Below are 21586 nucleotides of genomic sequence, written 5' to 3'. Positions count from 1 at the left end.
TGTTCCATTATTATTATTATTATTAGAACGGTGTCTCCATGGAGTCAAAAGACTCATCGCGGGAGATCCCACATTGACACACTAACCATTATTTACATAATACCTATCATACTTCTTCTTAAATTCATTCACAGACGAAGCATTCACAACCACCTCTGCCAACACGTTCCACCCCTTCATAACCCTCCAAGTAAAAAATCTAGTCCTAACACCCTTGTTAACCACACTCTTACATAATCTCCAGGGATGGCCCCTCGTTCTCTCCCTTCCTGCACTGGTTTTAAAAATGTCATCAGTATCAATCCTGTAAAATCCCTTTAATAATTTATATGCCTCTATCATATCTCCTCTCCTACATCTATCAGCTAGTTTTTGGAGCCCACAGATCTTCAATCTATCCTCGTAGGGAACATCCCACAGACCTGCAACAATCTTTATAACTCGCTTCTGAATCCTTTCCACCATTTCTTCATCACTAAGAAATCCAGGTGACCAGATCTCTGCGCAATAGTCCAAATGCGGCCTTATTAATGCCTTATAAAGTGAAACAATAACTTCCTTATAGTATCCTATATTATAGTACCCTATTTAATACAAAAAGGATTTCATTTTTAATTAAATTCCTTCTTTGAATGAATTTAATTACAGAATAGCGAGTCAGTTGTATCAATGAAGAAATATTTCCAGCTGACGTACCGTTATTATCATTGTTTCATTTTAAATCTTACATACTTATGAATATTTGTATTCAATTTTCGATGTTCCTTTACCATAAGTTTGAAGCAAGTTACACCCACTAACGTTCTTAACCTACCGCACCAGCTGTCAGTTGTTCCGACTTATAAACATTCCTTCTCGGCGCTACCTATTTTGAGAGGTAGGGAAAGGGGATAGCTGGTTCATTGAATCGTTGTTGCTCTTTCAGAAGATGTACACGTGCATATGGTCTTGCATTAGCAGGTGAGATTTTTCTTTTTACTCAGTCTCTCTCCCTTCTAGTAGCATTCTGTAACTACTTGAATGTACTACATTATTAGCACATCCTTTTCAGCTCCTTACCGAATTTCTGTTGGTTAATAAGAATAACAAGTCACTAGCTCACAGAGGTTTCCAGATCCCTTAGAGGATTTCAGTAACATCTAAATTTAGCTGTGCGGTCTGCCTGAAGGCCGCCAGTACGGCAGTCTCACATGTGTCACCGAACGCATAGGAATACATTCCTACGAAGATGGCAGCTTCTGGGAACGATAATTCGTCTCACACACGTACTATCAGAAGGGTTTTCACTAAGGTAATGTAAGCTTATGCACCAACATACACTACTTTTATTTTAAAAACGTTATCTCTAGGTACTTATTGGTATAAGCAAATATTCAATAGAGAATACTTTTAAAATGCAGCATTCGAGGGGGCGAGGGGAACTCCCAAAACTTCTAATTTTCAAAATACATGGTCCTTGATAGGGGAAAAAATTGATATCAACGGATATCATGACATGACCATGACAATATATTTAGATATTTCCAAATCATGTATTATATAAAAAGTAAAAGTTGTGATAAACACTTAACTTTTAACAAAGTAAGTTTTTATCTAAAATGTTAGCATAAAATTTTATGAGTGCATCATGTATGAGTATCTCTTTGATACGACTCCTTATCGTTTCTGATTGGTTCATATTCCATGCAGTATCATAATGCAATGATTAAGAATGTATATTTCGTTGGTGCATTTGTATCATTCTGATTGATCCAAATTTCATGAAGTATCATAACGCTATCATTCATCACTGTGTAGTCATGGGCCAGTTACATTTGGTAAAGATGCTCTTCTGTTTTTCAGATATCCCATGAATCTGTTCGACGAGTAGGCTCACCAGAACGAAGCGGTAACAACATGGCAACGGACGATCGTCACATGGATTATAATCGTACTTCTTTCCGTTCGTCTAATGTGTCACCGTCGGATAATTCAGACAGACTTTTTCATCGTGCCGATTCAGTTCCTCATGTTACAAACAGACTTATTGAAATGTTAGATCATATTGAGAAGCGAGTGGAAATGTTGAGAGAACATGCCAGTGCAATGGAGCAAGAAAGAGATTCTTTGCTATCAATGATCAATACAATCCAGACAAATAAGGACTTACGGCTAGTTAGCGAAGGTAAGCGTATATTAAAACTTGTATAGCCGTGGGCATAGCACATTTTGTAAAAATAACATGAAAGCCGCATACCGCAGGTACTTAACCAAGAATGTTTCACTACTAATTAGTATAGTGTTTTTCTTCTTAGTATGTTTGAAATGGGGGGGAGGTGGATTTTAATGCTGGTTTTGGATTATTTTGATTTGTTCATTTTTGCCCAAGAAGCAAAATGGTTAAGATGAAACTTTGATCATCCAATGTTTAGTGTAAAACATCATTTAATTTTGTATATTAAGTTGGGGCAACTCACTTTTTTGTTTTTTAATTTATCACACACTGTAATTCGATTTTTGCATGTACTGTTAAAGCATACTGCAAGGAAAGCTTTTCCTTAGTAACAAAAATGTCACAATTGTAGTTGCCCTTTCATTATTATTCTTATAATTATTTGTGCACTATTCAAAGATTATTCACAATGATTAACTAATTAGAAATATAGGGAATGAACAATTGCTGCTGATGGAAAAGAGGTGAAGAAGCTTCGGTTCAGACCCCATAAGCATGTGAGAAGCTCCTGGTTTTTTCAAAGAAAAATTTTGAATCGTGTACACCATGTAATTTTGAACTGCAGGACAGTGACTTGATTAGCATGCAAGTTAATAAACTAATAGTGGCTTAATTTTACAAACATTCGGATAAATACGCAATTAATTAAAAAAAAAAACTGAAACAGTAGCTATTTTAAAAATAGAAGCATTTCATCTGAAATGAATTACCATTAGTTGACAAGGCCACCCAAGGGAAAGAAATAAAATTTGGGCTATATTTTTTGCTTCCCCCAAATTTGGATATATAACCCCCCCAATAATGACATCTACATAATTAAATTTGGAAGTTGACAGGTTTTAAATATATAAAGTGTTTTATTAATATTTAGTATCCTCAGTTTTGTTTTGTTTTTAGCTCATAAGTCGATCATTTTCTGATAGCAGCACTTTAATTTTATTTTTGAAATATGAATTTATGTAATAATGATTAGCAATAGAGCAATGGTATTCAGCAGTAGTATTACACCTATTAAGGATAGGAGAATTGCTTCTGAGATATAGCCAGAAGTATGTTTTTAATTATTTTTTTTTAATTGAAAAATTTAAACATTTTCATTTCATTTTTTGTGAATTCCATTCAGAAAAGGTTGTAAACCTATTTTACATTAGCATTGAGGGTTACATAATTTGGAAATCTTGCTCTAGAGGCAAAACATGGAACTTACTTCAGGCTTCTAATAAGCAGGGTAGTGGGGGTCTCATTTTTTTATGGTACTCAACCTAAGTGATTTAAATTCTCTTACCCAAAGACATTTACAAGTAACAATGTTATAAGTAGGATTCAAATCACGACCTATTAGTTGAGGAGTTGAAGAGCTATTCATTTGGCCAACAAGGGTGCTCCCAGTATATGTTCTTTCGAATTATTTCTCCAAAAGGAAATCTCGACTGGTAAACAAACCTTTTCTCACCACTTTTTCTAGATAAAGTACCTTCTACATAGCATAAATTCTTACGCTATGTAGAAGTGATGAGTTGGCCTTCTTTGGCCAAACAGGCTGTTCAGTTGCGAAGTGAGTTTCTGAACAAAGAATTGTATTTAGTTGATTAAATTTCATAAGTCCAGATTGACCCAGCATGATTATTGCTAAAAAGTACTTCACCAGAGGATCTTTAAATATGAACATCAATTTAAAAATGTTCTAAAGCCTTATTATTACCACCATCCTCATGTTACATGCCTGGGGTCCTCTTTCTTTGGGAACAAAGTGGTTAAACTCAAAATGGCTTCTCTTCTCTATCACCACTGATTAAGTATTCGGAGATGCTAAGATTTTTGCTGTCAGTAATAATCTTTCAAAATTGTTTACTGGGTATCTTGGATACCTGGCCACCAAGATACCCAGTAAACCTCTCCACTACATCCATCACCTTTTTTATTTGTTTTAACCAGTTCTTGTGATAAATGCACACTAGATGTTAGATCTTCTTTTAATAATTCAAACCATAACATCATCCAAGTCTCTCTTTCTGCACGACATCCTTCATCAAGTTACTGTTGTGTTCTTTGGCACTCAAATAGTGTTAAATAGGATGAAATGCTTGATGTCTATTACTCCTGTTTAATGCACAGTAATGTGCTCTTCTGTATGCATTAAAAAGTTGAAGGTAGATGGAGTATAAGACTTCCTAGATGACACAGTATATTGTGCATGATGGAATGCAAACCTGTCATAGGGGAATACTATTACCTTCAGTAAAGGTAATGTTGTGAATATTCATGCTAATAGATCGCATAATCTTTCAGATGCATAGCAAATGGATAAATGACAATTTGAAGTAATATTGAATTTCCCAATATAGAGAAAAAATACTAGATTTATAGGATGCTTAGGAAGAAATTTTATTTTTAGGGTATAGTTAATGGACAACTGTTTCCTTTGCCAGAGCAGGTTTATTTGATTAGGCATAAAGACTTTGAATGGGGATGTGTGAAACATCAGTAATTATTTGTATACCTTGATGGACAGGATTTAACCATTGTAGCATTCTCTCCCTTTCAGAACCACAGACTTGGGCCCCATAATCGAGCATTTTTCAAGCAAGTGCATGATGATGAAAAAAAAAAAAAAAAAGTGTGTACCCAATTTTATGGAGGATAGTTCAAAAGGTACTCAGTGCACTTTTATAATTTTCTTTTAGTCAAGGAATGTAAACTTTGTCAAAAAAATCAAAAATTGGTCATATGCTTCTGTTGCTATTGGGATAATGGCTTGTCCAATCTGTAACTCTGGGTCTGGGCAAAGAGTGCATTTTTGGCAGAAATGTACATTTTTCTGCTGAAAACCTGAACCCACTACTAAGAGCCCATGAACAGATATAATTGATTGCTTGTTTCCTTTCATTTATCCTCACATTATAGTAAATCATGACATCAGTATCACCATATAGAATGTTGCCTACTATGAAAGGAAGGAAGGAGGAGGATGGTGATGATGATTTATGGTTTTCATGGCACAAGAACAGCAAAGGGCATATTGTGCCATATCAAAGGTTATAGCAGTACATAAGGTAAAGCAATCGCAAACAACCATGCCCGCAGTGGGATTTGAACCTATGACCTGTTGGCCACTCATTCAACCAGGCCAGTGGAAAGAAGGTGTTCTGTGATTGAATTTACTTTGGTCAGGCAAAAGGTGTCAAGCTTAAGATAGCCTTGGGGAAACCCTCTTTTGGGTGATGTGGCTAAGATAATATGCTTCCCACTCAGACTTAGAACACAGATAGCGAGAAAGTTTTAAATAAACAGGAAGATTTCTCCTAAGACAGATTATTAGGGTCTTTTAATATGTCATAAACTTTTCCTTGGTAAAACTGAAACCAGATATATACAATAGATATTCCTGAAAGGAGAATGTTTCTAAACTGACCAAATGGTCCATTGTTGTGTATATGAAAGCCATATCAGTGTTAGAGCAGGTTGTTGCGTTCTGAATACTAGAGAAATTTGGTCTTTACCATTTTCTCGACTGTCTTATAAAGCCAGCTGGTCAGAGGGATCAGTTGGTAATTCTTTGCTTGTGTTAAATCTTTATCTGGTTTTGGGATGGCAGTGACAGTTGTCTTATTACATGAATCTTAAACCTCCTCCTTAGTAAATATTCTGTTATAAACTAAGAGAAAGAGAATCATAGAAGATGGTGGAGGATGTTTTATTATCTCACTGATGTCATTTGGCTTTTCTACATTAGCATGAGAAAGCAAAAGTGCTCATTTTGGTTCCTTATTAACGAATGGATAATTGTATGGCTGTAGCCCATTTGCAGAAATGTTAAGCTGCTGTTTCTTGTTGTTCTTGCAATATGAGAAAGATGCTGGCTGGATTCTACCAGAGTATCTGCAATTGCCTTATTTTCAGCAGCACATCCATTATGATCCAGATTAGACAAATGGAGTATTCTATACCTACTTTCTGATTCCGGTATCCCCAATGGAATCAGAAAACTCATCATGGGCGATTCATTATTCACACTGGCTATTCATACTATACCTCTCGTTAAACTCAAGCACTCACAATGGGCAACCCATTCAGCACCCTCCAAGCAAAAAATCTAGTTCTAATATCCTTGCTAACCACACTCTTACTTCCATGGGTGATCCCTTGTTCTCTCCCTTCCTGTCATGTATACTGAAAAGTCTTCAATTCCTTGGCAATCCTATAAAACCACTTTAATAACTTATATGCTTCTATCATGTTTTTTTTTTTTTTTTTTGCCTGAAATTTTGATGCATGAAACTTTTAGTCTATTCTCATAAGAGGATTCCATAGACCTGTCACACTCTTTATCACTCACCTCTGGATCCTCTCCACCATTTCTTCATTCCCCATGGACCCAGGTGACCAGATTTGTGCATGGTAGTCATTATAAAGGGGAACAGTAACTTCTCTATCCTTGCTCGTGTATTTTTCAACAAGCATGCAATCTGATAATGCTGTTTTGGCTACCTTTTGTAATATGCCCTCTAAACTTCAACTCCACCGGCCACAGTGGAGTTGGAGTTTAGAGGGCATATTTCCTCATCAGTTTCTTGCAGTTCATTTCCATCAATATTGTTACAACATAGTCTGTGATGTCTATTTCCCATCACCTTTGGATGCAAAGAACCTTTATCAGGGCTTTTCAACCAAAGATTTTCTTTTGCAGTATACAGAGGTTGCAAAGTTTTTTCCTCCTAGAAACTAGTTTTTCATCCTGCAAAGTAGGCACACTGGTCAGAGGAAAACAATGCAATTAGCATACTTAATACATTGGTCTCATAGCCTGAGTTGCTTTGGGCATAAATCTTGCCAAACCAATCCCATCACTTTACACTTGGCTATGTTAAACTGGAAAATTTTGCCCATGCTGCTAGCCTGTGTAAATCATTCTGCAGGTTCTCTAAATCACTATCATTTGCTATTGCTCTTCCTACTGAATATCATCAAATCATTTCCTGTATAGTTGATGTACAAATTAAATAAGAGGACCAAGTAATGAGCCGTGTGGTACACTAATAGACACCTGCCTTCTCCAGTACTCAACTTCTCCATAAGCCACCCTCTAATGCAAACCAGATTCACATTCATCCTCATTTGCTCCAATAAATGCAACAGTTCTATGTGTAATTCTGCCAAATGCCTTTGCAAAGTCTAATAGTATTATTGAGTAATAATTTTCTTTTTTCAACTCCATTGTCACTTTATTATAAAAAAAAGTAAGCAGATTACAAAGGCAAGACCTACCTTTCTCAAAACCATGTTGCCCCTGTCCACTCAGTCCTGATTCAAGGTTTAATATCACAGCAGCAGAGCTAGATTGGTTACTGTAAGTTCTCTAATGCTGTAACCATATCTAGCACTCTTGAACCTCAATTACATGCTGTCTCAAATAATTATCTCTTAGCAGATGTATAAATTTCATTTTCTTCCTTCCCTGTGACCGTCTGTCTTCATACAGCAAGATCTCAACACAGAAATATTTGATAATTATCATCCCTCTTCCAGATTGCAATATGCTGTTAAAGGAACATGTGAACAAATAGTAAAGACCCTTTGCAGATATAATTTATACATCACCTTCAAATAACAGCCCCGAAGTTATCATTTTTCTTACCACCTCTTAAAGATACATTATCACCGTTATCCTTGCCTGTCTTATTCCCTCAGCCATACAGCTAGTGGGGTAGCTATATGCTATCATACCAAGGAGATGATTATAAGCAAGGTGGTTTCTCATTGCCTTCCTTGCTGTAGTATATTTTATGACTGTAGCCGTGTGCGTGCACATTCACAAGACCGGTTTGCCTGTTTTGAGGGATGAAAAACCTGAGTTATCGGGAATCCATTGAGTGTGCAAACCGGGCAAAGCACCACCGAGAAAAGCCGAGGTCACTCAGACCACCAAGAAGATTATGGCAAAAAATTTTTGAGATTGCTGGGGAATTCTCTTAATTGACTTCATGGAAAAGAATACAACTGTGAATGCAGCATATTATGCTTCACTCCTGCATATACTTCACGACACCATAAAGGAGAAGAAACTAGAAATGCTGAGTCATGGTGTTCGCTGTTTCATGACAGTGCTGCAGCCCATAAGGCTATTGTTGTGAAGATTGCAGTGAAGGACCATGGTTTCCAGGAGATTGAACCTCCACCCTACAGCCCAGATCTAGTACCCAATGACTACTACCTCTTCTTGAAACCGAAGGAAGACCTTCAGGGAAGAAAATTTGTAGATGACAATGAGGTGAAATATGCAGTTTTAGGCCATTTTGCAGACAAAAGCACAGACTATTTTTTTCAAGGGCATAGAATTGTTAATTCAAAGATGTGAAAAGTGTGTTGAAGTAAAGGCGATTATGTTGAAAAGTGACACAGATGTTTTTTTCTATCACCTCTAAAAGTTAGGCTGGAAACTTGTGGAACTACTAATTATATATTGCATCTGAAGTACTTTCAGGACTGGGGCAACTCGTAGTAAAGGTGGTATAATTTCTCATCACTTGCCTTAGTATCTCCCATAATGCAAAGCACATCTCCTTGCAGACATATAATGCTATGCATTAAGGGAAAGGCCACTACCCAGACCAGTTTCGACCTTTATTGAGGTCTCATCAGTGGGAGCCAGACCCAGAGGTGGTGAATACTAAGGTGGAAGTAATGGAGAAGTCATATTTACCTATACGAGTTGCCAAAGCGTGTCACATCCTATTATTAAAATTCTCTGGATTAGAAATAAGCTTATGGAAGTTTTTTCACTTGGCTATGCAACTAATTATAATTGGGTTGGCAACTCGCATAGGTAAATATGACCATTATCACCACCTCTGGATCTGGCTCCCACCTCAATAAAGGTCGAAACTGGTCTGGGTAGTGGCCCTTCCCTTAATGCATAGCATTATACATGTCTGCAAGGAGATGTGCTTTTCATTATGGGAGATACCAAGGCAAGTGATGAGAATTTATACCACCTTTACCACGAGTTGCTCCAGTCCTGAAAGTACTTCAGGCGCAAACTTTGTTTGCTTACACTTGAATAAAGGATAAAACCCAATATATAATTAGTAGCATAGCCAAGTGAAAAAACTTCCATTAACTTATCTCTAATCCAGAGAATTTTAATAATAGGGTGTGACACCCTTTGGCAACTCATATAGGTAAATATGACTTCTCCATTACCACCTCTGGGTCTGGCTCCCACTGATGTGCTTTTGTGCAGAAGTGATTGCTTTCCCTGAAATGTGAGAGGCTCTTCTTGGGGGGTAGGTTTTTGCCTGTTTCTGAGTAGGACCACCACTGAGATTATGGTTCTGCTTGGTGGTGGGGTGAGCTTGTCACTGAGTGGAACCACCGCTGAGTTGGACGGTCCTTCAGTCACTTGTAGGGGAGTGGTCTGGGGGGCTGCCTAATTTTTCGAGAGGTCTTTACTTAAACAGCACCTCAGTAAAGATTGAAACCGGTTTGGGTAGTAGCCCTTCCCTTAATGCATAGCATTATACATCTCTGCAAGGAGATGTGCTTTGCATTATGGGAGATACTAAGGCAAGTGATGAGAACTTATACCACCTTTACCATAAGTTGCCCCAGTCCTGGAAGTACTTCAGGTACAAACTTTGTTTGCTTACACCTCGATAAAGGATAAAACCCAATATATAATTAGTAGCATAGCCAAGTGAAAAAAACTTCCATAAACTTGTTGAACCACTTCACATGCAAACTTTGTTTGCTTATACTTGGATAAAAGATTAATTAAACCATGAATATAATTTCTTGGTATCTTTAATTTATAGTATAACTCTGTACCTTGTTAATTTGTTTCAGGATTATATATGAAATACTAGAAATAAATAACATTTTTTGTCACCAGTAATGGTTTTGTTCTGAAAAGCTTCATCTTCTGCAATTCTTAAAAGGTCTTAATACAAAAAGAAACAAACAAACAAAAAAAAAATTGATTTTGTTTCTTCTCTTCCTCCATTGCATCAGTCACAACACAAACTTCACTCACAAAACATGTTAACTCAACAACTGGCAAACGCAGACTGCTGATACTTGGTCATGCTACAAATATTTCATCCGTCAGCTAGCATGTGCAATGCCCTTGTAGTAATATTAGTTTTTTTAAACTTTAGTTTTACCTTATATATCTCCCTTCTTAACAGAAAATTCTGCATGTTTGGTAGTCCCTCAGGTCAAGACTACTTGGTTGCTTTCTCCAGACGGAGGTAGCTGAGCTAGATTGGTTACTATTAGTTCTTTGATGCTGTGACCAGATCTAGCACTCTTGAACCTTGTCCCCTTCATTACACGTCTCAAGTAATTATCTCTTAGCATCCACATAAATTTCATTTTCTTCTTTCTCTGCAACATTACTTTCCTGGTCTATGCTCCCATATTTGAAATTTCCCATATTTTCATACATATTTCATTCTGTTGACCTCACTCTCACACCAGATAGCCTCACATGAACTGGTCTATGCATCCTTGTCCTTATGTACTTCAATTCCTTTTGGCTTCAGTTCTGCTGTCGTTAGCAAAATCCCTTTCCTGCATTCTCTTCTCTCCGAAGATACTATATCATTTGCATTCTATCCCTATGACTATCATCTTCAGTTAACCAAGTGTCATTAATGCCTATAACTTTTGACTAAGTTAAGCTAACCAATGCCCAAAACTCCTCACCCTTATTCCAAATACTTCTGATATTATTATACATAAACTGAAATAACCCATTCGTCCCACAACTTCCCTTACACCTTATGTTCTTTAGCACATTAAATTTTAGAATTTCTGCACTTCCAAACTCTGGCTGAACAGTACCCTCTCAAGACACCTGATCCCAAATTTATTCACCTTATATAAATCCTTTCTTTTGTCAAACTCGTTCTATACATCCATAAACTCCATGGCATTTCTCCTGCACAATCTGCACACTGACTAATTTGCAATCCTAGCTCTCCTCTGGGATTGCAAATGGTAATAGACTCACAACTTTTACTTTCTCATTGCTCTTTTTTTATTTATACTAGCTACTAGCAACCCTTTTATATCTTCTCTCATATCATACTTTCATCTGCTAGATCAGTCTTACCAGCCAAAATAACATCTTCACTCTCTGCATTCTGATAGCATTACTAATATCTTTAATCTTGGCTCCAGGGAAACAGATTTTGTCACTCTCTTCGAGCATTCTTCATAACAATGAATCACTGTACTAATTTGATCTCTGTTCTCCCACTTTCTCTTACTTGCATCTACCACATATTTCAAACTTCTTAACCATTCAATGTCATGTTTTGTTCTACAGAGAATTCCACATAAATGCACTGTCTTTTTTCAACTGAAATAACCCATTCGTCCTACAACTTCCCTTACACTTTATGTTCTTTAGCACATTAAATATTAAATTTAAGAATTTCTGCACTTCCAAACTCTGGCTGAACAGTACCCTCTCAAGACATCTGCATCAACCTTGCCATTTACAATTACATTTTTCACACATTTTGTCTTTCAACTGGTCACTATCATTCTTACTTTCCTCATGCTTCTGGCATTTGCTCTCAAAACACTTATGACAAACCTGCCCACCAGTTTCTTTCTCCTTCCATAAATTTTTCATTCTAGTATCCCAGTTGTTTTGACTAATGTCCAACACAATGTTTTGACCCAAGAACTTCTGACATTATTATACATAAACTGCAATAACCCATTCATCCCACAACTTCCTTTACACCTTGTGTTGCTTAGCCCATTAATGATATTTGATGTAGGCTATCTGAGAAATACTCTCCATGCTCAATCTTGATGTTTTTTGCCTGCTTAGCACTTAGGGTTCCACTATGGATTTGGATGTTATGTAAATACTGTTTATTTTTGCAATTGCAGTTATTGCGGACTGGACAATACAGTCTGTTACATAAATCACTGCTTCAGTGATATGTGTTCAGTTGATTAAAATGAGAAAATGTGTTCCAATTTATTATGTCAATCTTTCACATTGGAGTCCATATAGGAGAATATTGTGACATGAGGGTGTAGTGCAAAGCATGGGAAACAATCTTCTCTTCCATGTGTTCTTTTTGACACCCCACATGAACAGGAAGGATGTTAGGGGAGCAAATTGCAAGATTTATTGCAGAATAGGAGTTAGATAATCATATAAAATAATGTATTGCATCCTTTATTAAGAAGAAAAAGGTCATTACTGTTAAGCATAAGCTCAACAATCTGGCCTTGCAAATTCATGTTGGCACTACTCTATAGTGGTGACAACCATAAGGCACTTTCTTTTATGTGACTGTTAGTTGTCGTACATCTGTTACATTAGTGTATTATAAATTCAAGGTACCAAGAAATTATATTCTTGGTTTAACCCTTTATCCAAGTGTAAGCAAACAAATTTGTGATTGAATTATTTTCAGGACTGGGGCAACTCGTATAAAGAAGCTAATGACTTCACATCACTTGCCTTAGTATCCCATAATGCAAGACATGTATAATGCTATGCATTATGGGAGGGGGTCACTACCCAGACTGGTTTTGACCTTTATTGAGGTCTAATCAGCGGGAGCCAGACCCAGAGGTGATACTAAGGTTGAAGTAATGCAGGTCATATTTTTATATAAGAATAGTCAAAAGGCTACTCTAGTCCAGAGTATTTTAATAATAAGGTGTGACATCTTTTGGCTACTGGTATACAAAAATATGACTTCTGCATTACTTCAACCTTAGTATCACCTCTGGGTCTAGTTCCTACTGATGAGACCTCAATATAGGTTGAAACCAGTCTGGGTAGTAACCATAAGGCATAGTATTATACATCTCCTTATGGAGATGTGTTTTGTATTATGGGATACTAAGACAAGTGATGCGAAGTCATTAGCTTCTTTGAGTTGCCCCAGTCCTGAAAATAGTTCAGACACAAACTTGTTTGCTTACACTTGGATAAAGGATTAAACCAAGAATATAATTTATTTTTTAAATTTAATTTTAATTTATTTTTTAATTTAATTTTAATTAATCTTTTAATTTAATTTTAACCAAGCGGAAAAACTTACAAATGGTGTATTATGTTTCTCGCTGTATTTTACTATCATACGATAAATAAATAACAGGCATGATCAATCTCAGTTAACTCAGAACCTGCTGGTAATTAAATGAAAATTTGCAATAAGAAATCCTGATGATAGCAAATGGCTATCACTTGCAGAGGATTAAGCTGCACAAGCTGCAGTAACGTGTGGCTGCCCACAAAGATTGACTCCACTATGAATAGGTCCATTTCTTTTCCATTGCTTCCAATAATAGAATAATAATGAAATGCTGGAGGTAGGGATTCCATTAGTTTTATGTATGTTTCTATCAAAAATAAAATAAATAAGTTTGTTTCTGCAGCAGAATCTTTATCATCGGTATTTTAGCAAAACCCACAACATTTCGACTACTGTGGTGAGGTGTTAGAATCGGCTTTTTATGTTTAATTTATTTGGTGGACACAGAAATATTCATTTTTTTCTGTTTTCTGGTGTTTTTTCTTTTAGTGATGTCTTTGCTATAACCGTTCTCTTCGCTGCATAAGAGAATTTCAGAACAGGTGTTGTGGTGGCCAGCTTGGAAGTAGGCTGGACCATCCAGCCTACTCTCTCTCATGGAAGTAGGCTGGATGGTCCACCCTACTTCCATGCTAATTTTGATTTATGAATTTGAGAGCTGGGTTTGAAATAAAACATTTGATCAAAGACTCGCAACCATCACTGATATGAGAATTCTGAGAAAATTAGGGGAGTACACAGATGGTATCAACAGTAGTATCATATTAAAAATGAGGATATTAAGAAAGAATATGACATTGTTAGCATTCTGGAATGTGTTAGTAAAGCTAATCTCAGGTGGTATATCACTTAAACAGAATGGGAGAGGAAGGGTTGGTAAAAACAAGTGTTCTCTGCCAAAATAGCAGGAAAAAGACCCATAGGAAGACCACGATCTAGGTGGATTGATACTAAAAAGTGCCTTAGAAGACAGGTTGATTTGGAGGAAAATTGTTGATAGAAGTTAGTAATGATGTAGCTTTTTCATGTAATACTGTCATGCTATTCTCCCCCCCCCCCCCCACTGTACATTCAGGAATTTGATGATGGTTCCTTTACTGACCAAAATTAATTTATCATGCTCTTTTCTACTGCATTATGTGCAGATGGCAGATTCAGGATAACTACTTGACTTAATTAGCTAAGCCACCTTGGGGATAGCGAGGATAGTATTCTCGGTCAGCAGGTCAACTTACAAAACTTTCATAGTTTCTACAAACATTCAGCTTTGAAATAATGTTCAATCTAATATCCACTTTGCCTGTGTAATTTTACATTACTAAAAGGAAGCTGTATGGCTCTTTCTTTTTAGAAAATTCATAAGTTTTAAATTGCACGCCATTCTGAGTAGTTCTCAGTTATCAGATTGACTGTCGCTGTATCACAGTAATTGTGTTCAAATAATCCTTATTTTACTTTATAATGGCCAAAGCACTGGATTAGTGATGCTGGCAATTTGGATATGTCAAAGAGAAGCCATCAAGTGCATCCTTTTTAAATGAAAAAGGTGAAAGTTCTTAACTTCATAAAATAATAAATAATTAAAAAAACATATGCTGAAATTGATAAGATTCCATTCACATTCAGATAACTTTTATTACAATATGTTGTGATAATTGTTCTATTTTATTATTAGTTATTGTTGTTAATCTCTTTCTGTCCTAAATTTATAAATTAAACTTTATCATAGGTATGTATGTTAGGAAATAAAGCATAGTATATATAAGGTTTCGGTACTATCCATGGTTTCAGGTGTCCGTGGGGTGTCTTGCAATGTATCCCCACGGATAAAGGAGGACCACTGTATATCGTTATCAAGAATATTCATTAGTCTTAGATTTTTGTTTAGGACATAGACTAGTAATTACTAATACCATGGTCCAGCATGAAGATATGCACAAATTCACGTGAAGAGAAGATGCAGTGTTTTATTTGTTGTTATCATTGATTAATAGTAATATCATCACACTGGTTTGCTATACAGTAGTATGCAAGGATTTTGAAATTGGAAATGATCCTCACTTACTTTTAAGCAGGATAAAAATGAAAAACATATTGGAAAAATTGAAGTTTTTTTTAAACCAAATTAGTTAGCATTTTGTAGAACTGAACTGTAAACTCAACTATCCAATATTATTCAATAAATATGACAGTCTGAAATCAAGTACCTCACCTTGGAGTCACAGTAGCAAATGCTGAAATGTTCATTTATGATTCAGTCCTAGAAGTGTATGGTGAAACATCCTTGTTTGCAAGGATAGAAATATCCAATTTTCATGGTAGATGCAAGAAATCCTGGAAAAGAAGTTAAGAATTTTCAATATGCTTATAAGCAAAGTCAGCAGAGAGCCTGAGAGAATACAGAGAAAACTGTAAGAACTAAACTATGTGTGAAAGTAGTTGAACAGATTATAAAGGTGACATGGAAAAAGAAGATATTTAGGTACTTTTGAAAGGTTGCTAAATGAAACAAGAAGTGACAGAATGGTGGTTGAAAATATTCAAGAGGAATGCAATCACCAGTATATATATATCAGTACTTGAGGTAGAAAAAGCCATCAAAAACCTGAATGGAGTGGAGACGCATGAAGGTCTGATGAAAAAGATCATTGAACCATGCCTTAACCCAATCCACTCTCCACAAAAAAGAACCTGACACACCTCATGGCCAAGTGATCCAAGCTTCATATTTTTCTGTAACCAATGTCTTTAAACTCTAGTTCTCCAGTGTAGTGAGTACAGTCTAGTGAACTTCAGTGTTACCAAAACTCCTGTCTTATTCCTCATAAGAAATCACATTTCGCTGTCTTTTACTTTTTTTGATAATACTTTGATCTCCAGTCAAGATTTGATTCTCGTTCTGGACTTGCACTCTTAGCTTTTTCTGATACATACACATCACATCCATAATATTATAGATGTGATGTGTTATAGATGTGATAGCCTTCTCTGTGAAATAAAACTTGTTAGTATCCTTTTCTATTCAAGATATTGTTTGTCACTAGTAGACTTATCCCTATATAAGTCTCAAACTTGTTCAATAGTAGAATACTGTCCTGGATTGGTGCACATCCAGAAACTTCTGTAAAATATTTCTCTCTGTCCAGAAGAGGACTTCTCACTTTAATATGACCCGTCTCTCACAGACTCAATCCAGTCACACTTTCATAGTTATACTGTTTCAGTCATATTTTATTTGTATAGGTATAGTTAACAGGCACTGCTCCACCAAAATGCCTGCAATCATTCCTCTCCTTTCCTCTGACATGTAAAAAATGTTTAAGTTTTTGGTTAACATCTAAGCATAGGTTAACTTCAGACTTAACAACCAATATTTCATCTTTCTCTCTTCTTTCTATCACTATTCTTTGGAACAGCCTCTCACACAAAGATTTCTCAAGGATTACAACCTCCAGCTATTCAAGAAATACAAGATCAGTTTTTTTTCTTTCGTAACTAATTTGCTGCACATAACACTACTGTTATAATTTTTGTGACTAAGACACTGTCTAGTGGATGTATGAACTACCAGCAGGAAATTATGACGAACTAATGAGTATGCTAGGTTCATGGTATCGATGTTAGATGGGAAGGATATCAGCAGTGTATGCAGAGCATATAAAAAATACTTAAATGATGCAATATTGGAATGTGTCCATAGAGTCCAAAGAATAAATAGGGTAGGAGTGAAATGGATGCACCATCTTATTAAGCAAGAGATTCTTAAGCAAAAGATGTGCATTAGGATGATGTTAGTTATGAAAATTATAAAGAGCAGGCCAGAAGAATTGAAACTGTTGTACTGAAAACTTAGTCTGAGTAATGAAAAAAAACTACGTCTGCAAGCTAAAGACAATCCAAATGAATTCTCTTATTATGTTTGCAAGTAAAAGGAAGAATGAATGTAAAAGAACAACTACTGAATACAGTTAGTAAGTGGTTGAAAGATGCAGAAGACGTAGTTCAATTAACAGGTGCTCGTTTTTCTAAAAGCTGTCAACCTGGTGTATGCAACTTTTGGACTATGCAAAGGCTTTTGACAAGTTGCATGGAAAACTGTTGCATAAACTGGAGGATATGGGCTAATTTATATAAAAAAAAGATGTTTATTAACTGGCTTATACTTTTTGAGATTTCAAACCAGCATCTTCAGTTTAAGCACAAAATAGCATGTTATAGTTTACATGTGACAATGAGTAAGTGAAACGCAAATTGCAATAGATAAAAGATCTAAAGGCCTAATTTTGCACCCTCTAATGTTGTAAAAAAAAATTGTTATATAGTGTTACTACTGCGTAATTACTGCTGTGTAATAAGTCTCCCAAATAGAAGATATTTGGGAGACTTATCTTTTGATCTTAAGATCAAAAGATAAGTCTCCCAAATTTTTGGCCAATTGATGCAACCATACGTGTTCAGGTTAGGAGAGCTCTTCATAGCTATGGCAATTAGGGTGAATGCAGGTGAGTGGGTGCACAGGCACCCCTTGAGATGAATGAATGAATTCAGGAATGACCAGAAAATGTGTAATATGGTCTCTCAAACATAAATATCAAATGGGGTAGTCGATTCAGGATGTAAAGGTGGTTGGGCCTAAGGAGGATGCTGTGGTTTCTATACACTAATGCTTAGAAGTATTAGGAACGAGGAGGAAGAGTTTTTAGCATTGTTTAGTGCTTCTAGATACCTAGGCATTAGTGAGACTTGGATAACAGCAGATGATATTAGAGGAATAAAATGTGAAAAGTTTAGTATTTTCAGGGAAGATAGAGAAGACAGGATGGGGAGAGTGGTACTGTTGATGATATCAGATGAATTGCAGCCAAAAAGAGTAAGAAACAAGTTGGTGGATGGCAGTTTTTTTGAAGGAATTTGGTGTGAGATTGAAGCCAACAGGACAAAATATGCAGTTAGTTGCTACTATAGTTCAGAGAGTTCCAGGGATGATGTAGCTGGTAATTAATTTACGGAATTGACAATGCATATAAAGTAAATTAATTAAAGATAACTTTAATGAATCACTACGATGATGTAGAAGATATTTTTCAGCAAATTAGCATGGGCACAATTCGAGGAATTATTACGGAGGACTTCAACTATGGAGATAGACCGAAAGGAGGAAAGATCACATAGCAGAATGGAAATGGAATTTATTCACTTATAAGATATAATTGCTTGAAACATCATATGATGAGGAGTACTCAGAGTTGAGAGTTTTGGATCTGGTCATCGAATCAGGAGATCTATCTATAATATGCTCATAAGCTATCAAGCTCACAAACAGTACAAGGAGGCAGACAAGAAAGTGACCAGTATAGTAAGGAAAGTAAAATCAGATTGTAAGAAGCAATTAATCAAACAGGCCAAAAGAAATCCACAGAGTTCTTTTGTTACGTAGCCAGAAAGGGGGAAGAATGGCTATGAAAGGATAATTTTAACAAGTGCTGATGGTAGTGAGGTGACAGTAGGTGAAATAATTGAGTTATTGAGTGACTACTTTGCAAGGGTATATAATCTAAGTGGCAATATTGCTGTGACAGAGACTAATGTGAAATAGAGGTTGGGGAATTGGAGATACTTGTAATATTATTATTACATAATGCCTCCAAGGAGTCCAAAGACTCATCGAGGGAGGGCATCTGCTCTACAGCTCTCCGTCTCCAACACGCCACTAACCGCAACTACCTTCATCATTTACACCAGTGCCATCTACAGCCGACCACCACTATTTTTACAGACAATCACAAACATCCATGCCCACTTCAGGATTCGAACCTGCAGCCTTTTGGCTGGAGAGCGGATAAGCTAACCACTCGGGAAACCAGGCCTCCTGATCAATACAGTCTTGAGTTTCTGCCAAATTGCAACTCAATGACCCTTTTGGTCCTGAGTGAGAAGCCTTGTCACAAGCTTTGCAACAATCTCCCTTATTTCCAAAACTTACATCAGAATTTGGTGGCAGGATTCAGTTTGGATACAAGTGTCCTTCAGTGGTGTTGTTGAAAGTTTTTTGTTGTTTATATTGTGTTTTTCTACTTGTTTGTTGTACTGCTTCAGCTTCTAAAGATGGCGTCCATAAAGAAACATACGTCAGTGGCACGGATGGCTTCTGTACGAAATTTTTCCGTGCCACTGACGTTTGAGAGTCTGGCTTTGCCTTGAATTTTTCGCAGTGGATGCATTGTGAAAACTGCTCTATGTATGCATCGAAAAATGTGAAAGATCTGTGGGCTGTGTGGATAAATGAGAAGAAGGAAAGCATTAACATATGTGAAAAGTGTCTGGATAGATTGGAGCGATTAGAAATGGGAGCAGTTGGGACCATAGTAAAAAAGCTTTGGCAGGAGTTAATGAAAAGCGAAATGAAACATCTAGAAGAGGATATTAAACAGCTAAAGGAGAGATTGGTTGATGATAAGGTGAAGGAAGAAGTTAATGTTATCAAGAAAGAATCAAAGAATAGTCATACATCAGTGTAAGGGTACTCGAGCATTAGAGGTGTGATTACTAATAAATGCACAAAACATGCTTTCCTGGTGGAACAATTAAGCAAATAACTGATGCATTGCGAGCCTGTGTAGCTCAGTGGATGTGGCGTTTGCACACCATCGCGCTAGGCCACACGAAGGAAGTCTTGGTTTCGAGTCTAGTCGGCGACTAGAGGAAATTTTTCTAAGCCTTTTTTCGACCGGTTCCCGAGTTAGTCGATCTCTGGCACAGGCAAGCAGGTTTTTCCTCCCGGAAACTCGGGTTTTTCGTCCTGTAAACTCAAGAAAATCGACCGTAGAACCCACATTATTTCAGACATTAAATATATTGTGTTAGGGTTAGAAACCACGAGATGGCGGCACATTTGAGCCGTCTCTCTTCACTGCGTACCGCTTAATTAGTGATAGCCTTGGGCCATCTGTCTCTGATTGGGTACCAGTGGAGATTGAACTGCCCACTCAGTCTCCAAAAGTTAGATAGGGCTAAATGGCCTCGCCTACTCCCGTATATACGGGAATAAAAAGGCGTTAGCTGATTTTTTTTTTTAATGATGCATTGCAGAAAAGGAAATACTGGGCATCAAAATTAGTGATAGTCATGACCACAAATGACTTAGTTGGAGAGAAGAAGAATGTTGATAGAAACTTGAGGAAGTTGCTGCAGCAGGTAAAGAAGAATAGTGTTATTTGTAAAGTCGTAGGTATGTTACCCAGATATGATTACAGTTAATTGAGATGGAGAGCAGAGATAATGAATAGTACGATGGCTGAGTTGTGTGAGGCAAAGGGGGTTCAATTTGTAAATCTGTGGAGCGAATATGAAGGGAAGTTCAAATGGTATAAAGCTGATGGATTACATTTGAATGGGTTTGGTGTTGGGCATTTAGAAAGGCTATTATTTTCTGAGAAGGTACAGAGTCAAGAAGTTAATGTAGCAAATGGTCAGTCTCTACCTGTGAAACATTAGAATCAACAGATCGTACAGCAGGAGGAAGATGGATATGAGATTGAAGATATGGTTGCAGCAGTACAAGGTGATGAAATGCATAAAGGTGAGGATGAGACAGGTAAGAATGGAAATCACAGTCAGGATCAGGGAAATGGGAGTGGTGAAACCGAAGAGCGAGGTGTAGTATAGCAGCTAGAATAGAGAATGTTGGTGCTGGTAGGATGGCCTCAAACACACAGCGATTGTTATGTTTATACACAAATGTAAGGAGTATTCAGAACAAGAGAGCTGAGTTTGTGGCATTGATTGAGACAGTATGCCAAAAGTAATTGGAATAAGTGAAACTTGGTTGTCTGAGGAGGATGTGATGTCAGGAATAGAATTAGAAGGATATATAATTTTCCTGAAGGATAGAGATGTGTAAAGAGGAGGAGGAGTGCTATTAATGATTGCAGAGGAATTGTGTCTGCAAAGTGTGGAAGTTGATGGTGCATGTACAGATTTTGAATTTGTGTGGTGCGAAGTTGAAATAAACAGGTTAGTATATCTGATAGGATGCTGTTATAGGCTAGGGAATGCAGAGAATACTGATTGTGAAATGTTTAGGCCAATTAGTTGGGCATATAAAAAGAAGGTAATCCTGATGGGAGACTTTAATTACAGGAATATAGACTGGAAGGAAGAGATAGTGTATGGGAACAAGGAGAGCGAGATCATGAAATTTCTGAGAGATAAGTATCTTAAGAAGCACATGATTGAAGTAATTAGAGGCTTTAATGTTTTGGATTTGGTGATAACTTCACAAGATGTAGTTGTTAATGAGGTG

General features: G+C 36.7%; 1 protein-coding gene across 2 annotated transcripts in view; it reads left to right on the top strand.

Moving 5' to 3' along the window:
- Positions 1-892: 892 nt before the first annotated feature.
- LOC150095363 (BAG family molecular chaperone regulator 2) overlaps positions 893-21586 on the top strand; it is a 66616-nt gene continuing 45922 nt past the window's right edge. Inside the window, exons 1-2 of one of the 2 annotated variants that reach the window (XM_090410054.1) lie at positions 893-960; positions 1843-2164. In XM_090410054.1, the coding sequence (XP_090266180.1) occupies positions 1897-2164 (268 nt within the window). In that variant the 5' untranslated portion in view covers positions 893-960; positions 1843-1896. Of the gene's footprint in view, positions 961-1176; positions 1292-1842; positions 2165-21586 lie in introns of those variants that run through there. The other variant, XM_090410053.1, reaches the window with a different exon arrangement.

Source organism: Typopeltis vanoorti, chromosome 20, assembly GCF_054136105.1.
Source record: "Typopeltis vanoorti isolate ZY-2024b chromosome 20, IOZ_Tvanoo_1.0, whole genome shotgun sequence".
Classification (NCBI taxonomy): domain Eukaryota; kingdom Metazoa; phylum Arthropoda; class Arachnida; order Uropygi; family Thelyphonidae; genus Typopeltis; species Typopeltis vanoorti.
This window is presented reverse-complemented; position numbering and strand designations above follow the sequence as displayed.